Source organism: Phoca vitulina, unplaced genomic scaffold, assembly GCF_004348235.1.
Source record: "Phoca vitulina isolate PV1807 unplaced genomic scaffold, GSC_HSeal_1.0 scaffold17, whole genome shotgun sequence".
In the NCBI taxonomy this organism is placed as follows: domain Eukaryota; kingdom Metazoa; phylum Chordata; class Mammalia; order Carnivora; family Phocidae; genus Phoca; species Phoca vitulina.
In genome coordinates, this window is record NW_022589720.1 from 30,061,599 (window position 1) to 30,073,313 (window position 11,715).

Here is an 11,715-nt window from a genome sequence, read left to right on the forward strand (position 1 = left end):
TCTGATGGGCATTTCAAAGAAATGACAGGATCAAAGAAATGAAGGATTAGTATAATAAGAAAGGGAAACATCTAAGATTTCCTCAAGTTTCTAGCCTAGAAAGCAGGCAAAAGGAATCACGGACATTGTGAAGAAATGCGAGAGACAGGCTACTGATGACCAAGCGTCAGGGAAGGGACAGAAGGTCAGTGGAGGGGTCTACTGACAGTGAGTGAGAACGGGGCCCACCAGCACCATGGACACAGACTCAAGAGGAACTCGCTGAGTGTAGCTGAAGAAAGAGGCTTGAACGCACGACTCAAAACAGCCGAAGCCTGTTTGAGAGCTGAGAACTACCAATAGACAGTCACACCTTCAAGGAACCAGAGAACTCCAGCAAGAATCCTGAGGCAGAAGGAAACCAGAGAAGATCCAGCACTGCTGAGACTAAAAGAAATGGGTTGTCATTGAGGCCAAATCAAAGAGTTCATAGAAGAAAAGTGAGAAAAGACCACCAGCACTGTCACTGGTGATAAAGAAGTCTGGGAGCGCAGAGGGCTCTGAAGCTGCAATACGAAAGGTAAAGAAAAAAACCATGCTCAAGGACAGGGAGAAATGGTAAAAAAAAAAAAAAAAAAAAAAGGAGGGGGGGGCAAAAAAGTAAGGTATTCTTTAAAATCTTCAAGTCTCCCTACCTGAAAGGGATGAGTAAATTATTCAATGAGAAACACGTAAGGTGTGAGCCTGTTCCATTGTATGAAACATAGGCTTTCTGGTATGAAGGGCAGACAAGATGGGGACTCTGTCTTGCATGTTCTCTCTTCCAATCACAGTAAGTGAAGGTAAGTTAAGACAACTCCAGAGACACATGCTCTTGGCCCATCCCTATCCTAGCACTGCCCCATGAAGCACAAGGGCCGGTTAAAGGAGTCATGGCAAGCCCAGACTGCAGGACTTTACAGAGGTAGGGTAGCTGAGTGTGCTAAGTAACAACAATGGCAGAGCAAACCAATATAAATTAGTCTTGGAAATTAAAAACAAGTTCTTACTAAATTTAACTAAAATGTGCTGGCCACAGTGCTCTATACTGGATCTGTGTAAAATATCTTTGGCTGGACAGGAAATAGTACCTGTGGCTTCAACTAAACACTATACAGCAAAGTCAACGGTTTCACAGCTACCTAAGGACAGTGGAGGATGCTTTATAGGACAAGTTGTAAGTAGGAGCTGCTTTTAAAACAGAAGGAGCCACTATATCGTATACCTGAAACTAATACAACAAACACTATATGTTAACTGACTGGAATTAAAATAAAAACTTAAAAAAACAAAAACAAAAACAGAAGGAGCAAGAAGTTGCCTTAGTGCCAGGAGAGGGAAAGTTCAAGGTGCCAGTGTGACCACAGAGCAGAGGCTTCTGAGAACACAGTTCTTTCAAATGCTTCAGGCTGTCATGATACAGTAACTTAAAAATTATGAAACATGGGAGCATTTACACCAAGGCAATATTTATCTATCAAAATGCTCCCTCCCTGGAAAGTACACGTAATTTACATTTTATCTAAACAGAAGTGAGCTATTCTTCAAAACACAAGTCATAGCCAATAAATATTTCAAGCCAAAAGACAATAACAATCACAATTACGCAAATGAAAGGATTAAACACACACACATAGTACACTTCATACTTCACAGTATACTTCCTCGCAGTAAAATGGAAAGTTTCCCTAAGATCCCACAAACTATTATCTGCATTTCTTTCCAGCTAAAATAGACACTTGAGGACAATATTTTCTAGAAGACACTTTTCAGCTGGGAAATAAATTTAATCACTTGTGTTTGTTTATTTTTTAAAGCTAGTACATCTTTACTCATAGCCTCCATGCTCTTCTTGCTTAAACATCAGAGGATGGGAGCTTTCCCAGCCATTTATAGGATCCACATTATTTATTCTGTCTCAGCCAGATCTTATTTTCAGGTTATTTTAAGAAACTTAGACACTAGAAGTCTTACAAAGACTTATTTCTGTGTTTGCCCTTGTCAATTAGAAGATGAAATACCTTGTTTGCTTTATATGTATAGTGCTGAAAGCATCTGGAGAAAACTTAATTTCTCAAACTTTAATTCAGTAGCAAATTGCCAAAATCCCAGATCCTCTAAGGCACAGGTACACTATCATTTCATACCTTCTCCCAAACAGTAGATACTCAAAAGATTTGCTGATGCATCCACCTCCTTTTTATATTCATCTAGTTTGCTCTTCAATTTTCTTATCAGTATTATCATAGTAATAATAGTAATATCTTATTATTGAGATACTATTAATCTAATATTCTAATCATAATCAAACCCAGTATTATTAAAAATGCTATCAACAAATTATATGATATGTAAAAACAATGAACTATTCATCTAGTAAGTCATCTAGAATCTGTCCTGATTTGCCCTTCTAATTCTTTCTGTCAAACACTGTCATCTTCAAGTAGCTTCCCAGGCAGAACCTTCTCAGTACCTGCTGAAAAATCAAACACCACAATCTGGCTCTCTCACAGAGTCCTGGGGAATTTTTTAAAAATCTGGAATAAAACTAAGTTAGATTCCTTATACTTTACTACAAAATAATTCCAGATGAGTAAAAGATTTAAATCGAGCATGATAACAAAATCAAAAGCTCAAAGAAAAAATAGTGAAAGATTCTATTTATATAAAAATGAAAACCAGGAAGTTTAAATTTTAAACTTGGAAAATTATTTGTAGCAAATATGATAGAATTAATAACCATAATATAGAGAGCTCTTATGAACCGATGAGGGAAAAGCTGAGTTTCAACACGAGAGAAAATTGAGAAAGGATACAGACAGTTCAGAAAAGAATAAAAATGATAACTTTTTAAAAAAGAAGTAATCACAGAAATGCAAAAACAAAGTGCTATAATTGGGGGGCCATCAGATTGAAATGGCAAAACTAAGAGAAATGGACAATACCTAGTCTTAGCAAGAAGTAAAGAACAGGGAGCCCCTCTAATAGGACATTTGTGGAAATGCAGAGAGACTCGGAAGTTTTAAAAAAACAATTGGCAATGGATATTAAAAGTCCTAACAAGGGGATTATGTTTAATGCAGCATTCCCAATTTTAGGAATTTAGCCTAAGGAAATGGAAACATACGTGTGCAAAACAGGCTCATTAAAGCATTGATTATAATACTGAAAAACCAGAAATAAAAATCTCAATGTTAACAATCAATCACTTAACATAATCATGGTACCTCCATTCAGTGGAATACTACGCAGCCTATAAAAATAATAGAGATTTAGATAACAAATTAAAAAATCTATGTCTTCTGTTAAGCAGGTTATAAAGTAATACGAAGCTCACTGCTTATATGTATATGCATAGAACATAAATTTAAGCGTCAGCAGTATTTCTCTGTGGGTACTGAGATCATGGCTGATCTGTACAAAACATTCTCACACAGATCTCACATCCAGCTATACAAAGAACAGAACAAACATGGCTCCCCTTTTTATCTTGAAAGGCAGTGAGGCAGATGTGAAGTTCCTGGAAAGCTTGTTTGTTATTATCCTTTCAGAATCTGTTCTATCTCAGACACAGACCACTCCAAACAGGCATCTCATCTATGAAATTGGACAGGTCACCAAGTTAATTATATTTTTCCCCTTGTTTCAAAGTCAGTCATCCTTATAAGACTCATTATAATATCATTCTGATGCCACACCATAATAGTTGTCAGGAGCGAACAAACCTGCCTCCCCCACCATTAAGAGTCAAGGCTCTTGGGGTTTCTAAGGTCTCACTGTGTAGCAAAATTTCCATCTCCATCAGCCTGGGTCTATTTCATGACTCCACTCAGCCTGTAACCTAGGTCGTAGGCACTCCATCAACACATCTGTAAAAGATGCTCAGCACGTGGGAGGCAGTGGGCTAGGTGCTAAGTGTGGAAGAGAAACTCCCTGCCCTACGTGAACCTATTTTCTTGCGGAAGCGACACACAGTAAGTGCCTTATCACATAATACATTAGTAATGCAACTGTGAGAAATGCCACGAAGGAGAAATACACATTACCTAAGGGAATGTTAAGAAAGGAATAGGGATGGTCAAAGACCACTTCATAGAGCACAGGACACCTGAGAAATTCTGAAAGGTATGGAGGAATCAATGAGGCGAAGAGGTGACGAGAAAAGTATCCAAATGTGGAAAGGATCGTGAACTCTGTGACATCTACTTTTGATTGACTAGACGGCAGTCGGCTTCCTTCCCGATCTTGGCTGCGTTCTATAAGCCACAGTATGGTTGCTGGGGAAATGCAAGCATTAGTCTAACAACTGACATTCAAGAGAAGAGTAAATTTCTGCCAATTATAAAGCACTGCAATACTAAGCACAAAGGCACTGTGCTGAGTTCTTTTTTCTTAAGATTTTATTTATTTGAGAGAGAGTGGAAGAAAGAGAGAGCACAGAGGGAGAGGGAGAAGCAGACTCGCCACTGAGTAGATCCTGGGGCTCGATCCAGGACCCTGCGATCATGACCTGAGCCAAAGGCAGACGCTTAACCGACTAAGCCACCCAGGCACCCCCGTGCTGAGTTATTTTCAAGTCAATTTTCTTTTCAAATACTTACAGACATTTTTTTCATTTAGTGTGAATTTACTTATAAGATTTCCAAAATCATACAGACGGTTTATTGTTATTTCATGATCACCAGGTAAAAGAGCAGGGATTTGAGTATTTGTTTTCTCTGATTGATAACAAGAATGAGACCTGCAATAGAAAAAAAAAATCAAATTTTAATTAGCAGATAAAATTAATAGTGCAACTTTCACAAAAACATGATTAGCATAAAATGTGCTGGAAAGTATGTTCTTCCGTACAAAAACATGATAGGTTATACTGCATCTAAAGACTGAAAAAAGAGAGGGTACTGTAAGTGCATCAATGCGGAAGATGAATAACCAGACTGCACCAGAAAGTCGAGTGATAAGCAGAAATGATTATTTCAAGAAGCTCGGGATTTTAGCATGCCCTTCAAACTCCCACCAACCTTCCCTCGGCAGCCTTACCTGGCGCCGCGCACCCCTGCCCGGCTACAGCCCTGCACCTTTATACAACACCATCATGCAGTCTCAGGCTGAGATGGTGCCCCACAGATACTGAGGACAGGAATGAAACTGGCTGCTTGTGGCCCTCAAACACACCCTCAATCTGTCCGCGGCTCCTCTGTTTTGGTCTAAGGTTCAATGTGAACAACACTTTCTCTTCCACTCTGCTTTCAAAACTCTTCCAGTTCCCCACCCATATCTCTTGGACAAAAGTCGGTTTTCTCCCCTTGGTTCCATGGCCCTACCTTCACAGAGCACATTTACATTCTTTTTATTGTCCTTCATGTACACTTCTAACTTCCCATGCCAATCAGAGCTCAAGCAGAGGGACTCGGCAGTGCCTCGTGTGCCCCTGCCCAGCACCCCGCGCAGACCTCTTTACATTTACTCCAGACTCCGACTTAAACAGGTCGGCTTGCCTCCTGTCACCCTCACAGGGGGAGGCTTCCTTAGGTGCCACTAACACAAAACCACTTGAATTTGCTAAATCATGCAATTTTGTAAGTTCATGCCATGGAACCCATATTCCTTCAGGCTGGAATGTCCTTCTGTCCTTTTTCTGAGAAACGGGGTCTTCACACTCCACAATCACACCTCAGACAGCCTCTCCGGGGCCCCACACTCCTCAGTCAATGCCCCCTCAGCCCTTCACATATAATTTCCGTCAGCACTTAACCCACGGTGATTTGTTTCTGTGAACTCCTGCAGAGCCAGAACAACTTCCTCTCTGTGTGGCCTGAGGTAGTCATTCATGCTATTTACCAAATGTTTCAGGTTCTCCCCTTCTGGATTCACAGCAGGACTGTACTTCCTGCTGAAGCAAGGCAGGCGATGGGACTTTATTTACAGAGAAATGTGAGTGAAATTCACATCTGTCTCTTCCGGAAGGAAGCTCTGGAAGCCAGCGTAGGCTGTGCTCCCTTCTCCTTCTCCTGTCTTCATGCACTGGAGGGTGAGGGACCCCTAGGTTTGGGGCCCCAAGGAGAGGCTGGGGGCAGAGATGCTAGCTGACCCAAGATGGACACAGAACACAAGCAGGAAATAATCCTTTATTTTCACAGCAGAAAATAAGGAAATAGGATTTTAGGGCTTTTTCTGCAACACAACCAAGCTCCTCCTGGTTGACAAACATACCACAAAGCTTAGACTAACGCTCAATAAACCTATACCAAACAGGAAAACAACACCCAAGTAATATTTAAATGCACACTTATGTCATTTACATGAGGGCCACCCATCAGCAAAAGGGGACTCGGAGCTGCCATGCTCAACTCAGGTGTTGCCAAACCACTCAGAGCCCTGCTGGAATCGGGGAAAGGGAAGAGAATGCTCCAGTTTGCAGAGAGCCCAAAGGCCTCACCTCTAAGCTTCAGAGCTTATGGCCCTCTCCCAGATTACCTGAGAGGGGAAGGTGGGGTGATAGAACCTGCTGCTGGCCTCCTAATGTCCTTTCTTTCCCTTAATAACTCAAACTCACGGTTTATCCAGGCACATTGCCCCGCCTCTTATGCAAATAGGCTTCATCATTTGACTAAATTCTGCCAATGAGATGCAAGCAAAGGTGTTGTGTGGGACTTCTTAGAGGTCTCCTTAAAGGAAAGCATCCTTTTCGGGGCGCCTGGGTGGCTCAGTTGTTAAGCGTCTGCCTTTGGCTCAGTTCATGATCCCAGGGTCCTGGGATCGGGTCCTGGGATCAAGGCCCGCATAGGGCTCCCTGTTCGGTGGGAAGCCTACTTCTCCCTCTCCTGTCCCCCCTGCTTGTGTTCCCTCTCTTGCTGTGTCTCTGTCAAATAAATAAAATCTTTAAAAAAAAAAAAAAGCATCCTTTTCCTCACTGCCTTCTGGAATGCAGACATAACAGCCACTCCTCAAGCATCCTTGAACCATGAGATCACATGCTAAAGCTGGCAAAGCACCATGATAGAGAGGAACCTGGGTCTCTTATCAACAATCATGCCAGCCTTGAACTGCCTATTCCAGACCTGATGTATTCTGTTAGGCAGAGTCAAAACTTGAACCCAACCAATCTAGACAGATGTTGGTTTGGGACAGACCAGTAAAATTTCCCTATAGTAGATCAGAATCCACAGCATATGAAAGGGGTGTTCTATACAATACTCATATAACACAAAGTTTTGGCCAGGAAAAGGGTTTGTTTCCCTTGATATAAGATTCAGATTTTTTAGGAAATAGAAAGTTAAGATTTAAAATTTCATTAAAAAATTTCTAGAAGCAAATCTCTTCTGCTCTAATATTAAAGACCTTTAGGTTATAGCTATTCATTAACCAAAGTATTTCTATTACCTGTTTTCGATGCAAACTTCATAAACAGTACCATGGGCTGTTCCAGAGGGTGCTTTCCAAGAACAGTCCCACACTTGCAAATTGTTAGTTATACACTTCAAATCACGAGGAGCCCCTGGAGAAGGAAACACACACACACACACACAAACACACACAGAACATGCTTAATAATTTAACTGCACCATGAAAGGCCAACATATCCAACCACCTTTAGTCATGAGTATGAGCGTATGCGCCTGCACAGGACCCATGTTCTTTGTGCAGGGATGAGCCTGCAGTCACAGAAGGGACTGGTTTTCTATTTCTTTTTGTAGCTTATTTTTTAATAAAAATAAGAGGAAACCAACGGAAGTGGGCCAACCACTAGACCACTTAGGGACTGAGCCTCCATCCAAGTCCCACCTTCAGCCACTACGATAAATGGAGGGAGTCAAGGACGAGACCCAGAGAGGGCCTGGAAGAATTTTATCTCCAATAGCCCCATTTGCCCCCATTCCTCCCCCCGAATAAAGTAACTCTAAGTAAAAATTACGTGTTTCCCATGCCACAAACACAGCTTCTAAGCACTCCTAGCCACGCTGCCCCACTGCCTGTTACCAGACTGCCACCTACATAGAAACCCCACAGCCAATCTTTAAATTTGTATGAAGCAGGGGTGCCTAGGTGGCTCAGTCAGTTGAGTCTGCCTTTGGCTTGGCTCGGGGGTCCTGGGAGCTAGCCCTGTGCTGGGTTCTCTGCTCAGCAGGGAGTCTGCTTCTCCCTCTGCCCGCACCCCTGCTGCAGTCTCTCTCTCTCTCTCTCTCAAAAATAAATAAAATCTTTAAAAAAATTTTTATGAAGCATATTATATTTAAATAGTAATGAACTCACACAAGTCTCTGAAAAATATGTCTTTTGTGTAGGCCTAAACAACTGACAAGTAACAAATAACTTAGAAGATTGTAATCCTAATAGTATTTATTCATACCTATAAAACAATACTAGGTCACAGAATACATTCGCACCATACAATGAAAAACTGTCATGCTAAAAAGAGAATAAAAAGAAAGGAGGAGGGATACGAGAGGGAGAACAAAAGGAAAAAGGAAGGAGGAGAGGGAAGAAGGGAGGAAATAAAGCAATTAGAGTGTAAAAAAGGTTATTCCATCTCAGACTCTCTCTATAAATGTCTCTGAAAAGGTTTTTTTAATTTTTACACGACTGGCATGACATTTACAGTAGCAATAAATTACAAAGCTACTTATACATGACAGCAGACAAAAACATTAGAAGCATTCACATTAGAAATCATCAGTAACCATACTAAAGTTATTTAACAGTGATCTCGGGGGAAAAGAGGAGATCTGTTTAATTATGGAAATAAGATAAAAACTAAACTCAGGGGCAGAAGGATGATAATGTTCTTTATAGAAATAAGCTAGGTAATAACATCTACACAAACATTCTTAATATTTAAAGGAGATGAACACAACATATTATTAAAGAAAGATATTTCGATTTCATTTACATGACATTCAGAAAAGCAAAATTATAGACAGAAACTAGGCCAGTGCTGGCTTGAGGTAGGGAGAGAGGAACTGAGTACAGAGGAGCATAGGGAATTTTCTGGAGTGGGGAGTGTTCTGTATCTTGATTGTGCTGGTGGTCACATGACTGTACACATTTGTCAAAACTCACAGAATTTTATCCCAAACGGGTGAACTGTATTGTATGTAAATTATACCTTAACTTTTTTTCTGGGGAAAGACTATTTAGATCTATCTTTATGGGCCTTTTTAAAAGAGAACAAGAGTACATAGAAAAAAAAAATGACAAAGAAATGGATTTTTTTTTTTTAAAGATTTTATTTATTTATTTGACACAGAGAGAGCAAGAGACAGAGAAACAGAGAGCAAGCAAAAGCAGGGGGAACGGCAGGCAGAGGGAGAAGCAGGCTCCCCATTGAGCAAGGAGCCTGATGCGGGGCTCGATCCCAGGACCCCGGGATCATGACCCAAACTAAAGGCAGCCGCTTAACCGACTGAGCCACCCAGGCACCCCGAAATGGATTTTAACCATAAAAAACCTGAAGGAAGGGTTTGATAAAGACACAAGATCACCTCATAATCAAAATAGTAATGGCAAAAAAAAACAGCAACAACATTGCAATCAGTTCATTCTCTAAGGCTCAGACGCACTTACCCCTTTTCTGGCTATTTACTTGGTTCATTAAGTATAGGAGAATACATGTTAATAAGAGCCACTGGAAATCTGAAGTCATCCCCATTCTTTTACTATCCACCATCCAGGATGGTCTTCTCAAACGTAAGGAAAGGTTCATCATCCGTGCAAAGTAGTCAGTCCTAGATGAGGAGAAGAATTGCAAATGGTGTTCAAAGTGCTGCAAAGAGACCTCTTGCACTGTGCACAGCAACCTGGAAAGTGGATACCAACAAATACACATACTGTACGTTAGTAACTCTGCAGACTCTAGACTCAAGCTGCCTTGGCTTTAGGAGATGTGAAGAATCAAACACAACTGTTGCTTTAGGGATCCATTATAGGATAAGTTTTCAAATGATAGGCTTCAAGTTCAAGATTATAACCAAACACATATTTCTCAACTCTCCATTCCAATACTTCTACTACAGTATAGAAAAGCAGTGCATGAAACTGAAGTTTTGACAACTTTCAATGATATATGGAATGACATTTTTAATTTCAATTAATATAGTCATTTATGACAAGTAATATTTTTTTCATTTACATTGTGATAAAAGTTTCTATTTCACGTAAATTTAAATGAAGAAAAAAATTAGGATAAATAATAGTATAGGGGGTCCGCAGATGTGGCAAAAATAGGTCCCAATACACACAAATGACTCAAGTGCAACAAACACTACAACGGGAAAGGGACCACTGGTAGATAAGAGATGTCCACACACGTAGGCGAGCAGGGACTGAAGCCAGTGCGCTGTGGGGAGGGGGCTGCAACGCAGGCGGGCACTGTTCAGCCTAAGAGCTCCCGAGACACTTGTCAGCAAATGACCAGAGAGAGCCGACCAAGTGCCGGGTCCACATCCAGCACTGGGGGTGCACACGGAACCAAAGTCCTGGCCCTCCAGGAGCCTGGAATCTAGGTGGGAGATACATATACATAAACTACTAAGAAATTTACGATCTTGATATGTGCTTTAAAAACCAGAAGAAGTCGATGTGTGTGAGAGTGTAAGTGAGTCAAAGTGTCACCTGAGCTGAGGCCTGACTAATGAGAAGATGGCGAGGAACAAAGAGAAGCAGCAGCAAACACAAAGGACAAGCTTACTAGGTTCAAAGGTCAGGAGGAGCGGCCCGGCCCAGAGAAAGTGGGCTGGTCAGGCCATGGGGGCCTCCAGGCCACGGAAAGGATTCGGAGTTTAAAACACAACAGTGGATTCTTCTCTCAACCATGTTAATCAGGGGGGGATCCATATCTGATCAGCCCTTTGGAAGATTTCTCTAGCTGCTACATGGAAGGTGGACTCTAGGGGAATGGAGTAGAGGTAGGGAAACCAGAGTCCAGGTGAGATCACCAGTGGTGAGGACTAGGGTTCTAAAAGCAGAGGTGGAAGAGATGGTCAGATTCAGGATCTGTTCTGGAGATGGAGGGTCTTCCCAATGCACTACAGGCAGGGCAGTGTGGTGATTTAAGAACATGGACTGGACATCTGGGCTCTTTCCATATTTTGGCTATTGTGGACATTGCTGCTATAAATATCGGGGTGTGTGTGCCCGTTTGAATTACTATTTTTGTATCATTTGGATAAATACCTAGTAGTGCAATTGCTGGGTCGTAGGGTAGCTCTATTTTTAGCTTTCTGAGGAACCTCCATACTGTTTTCCAGAGTGGCTGCACTTCCAACACGTGGATGGAACTAGAGGGTATTATTCTAAGTGAAAGAAGTCAGGCAGAGAAAGACAAATACCGTATGATTTCACTCATATGTGGAATTTAAGAAACAAAACAGATGAACATAGAGTAAGGAAAGGAAAAAAAAAGTAACATAAAAACAGAGAGGGAGGCAAACCATAAGAGACTTTTAACTATGGGAAAAAAACTGAGGGTTTCTGGAGGGGAGGTGGGTAAGGGGATGGGGTAAATGGGTGATGGGCATTAAGGTGGGCACTTGTTATAATGAGCACTGGGCGTTATATGCAATTGATGCATCACTAAATTCTATCCGTGAAACCAATAATACAATATATGTTAACTATATATGCTAACTTGAATTTAAATAAATCTAAAACAAAACAAAAATGGACTGGGGCTGAATCCTAGCTTTGCCACTCGTTATG

General features: G+C 41.2%; 1 protein-coding gene across 1 annotated transcript in view; it reads right to left on the reverse strand.

Moving 5' to 3' along the window:
- LIFR (LIF receptor subunit alpha) overlaps positions 1 to 11,208 on the reverse strand; it is a 55,087-nt gene extending 43,879 nt beyond the window's left edge. Inside the window, 4 exon segments of the mRNA XM_032415163.1 lie at positions 4,620 to 4,759; positions 7,402 to 7,516; positions 9,583 to 9,743; positions 11,191 to 11,208. Of these exon segments, the coding sequence (XP_032271054.1) occupies positions 4,620 to 4,759; positions 7,402 to 7,516; positions 9,583 to 9,724 (397 nt within the window). The 5' untranslated portion in view covers positions 9,725 to 9,743; positions 11,191 to 11,208.
- Positions 11,209 to 11,715: the final 507 nt, after the last annotated feature.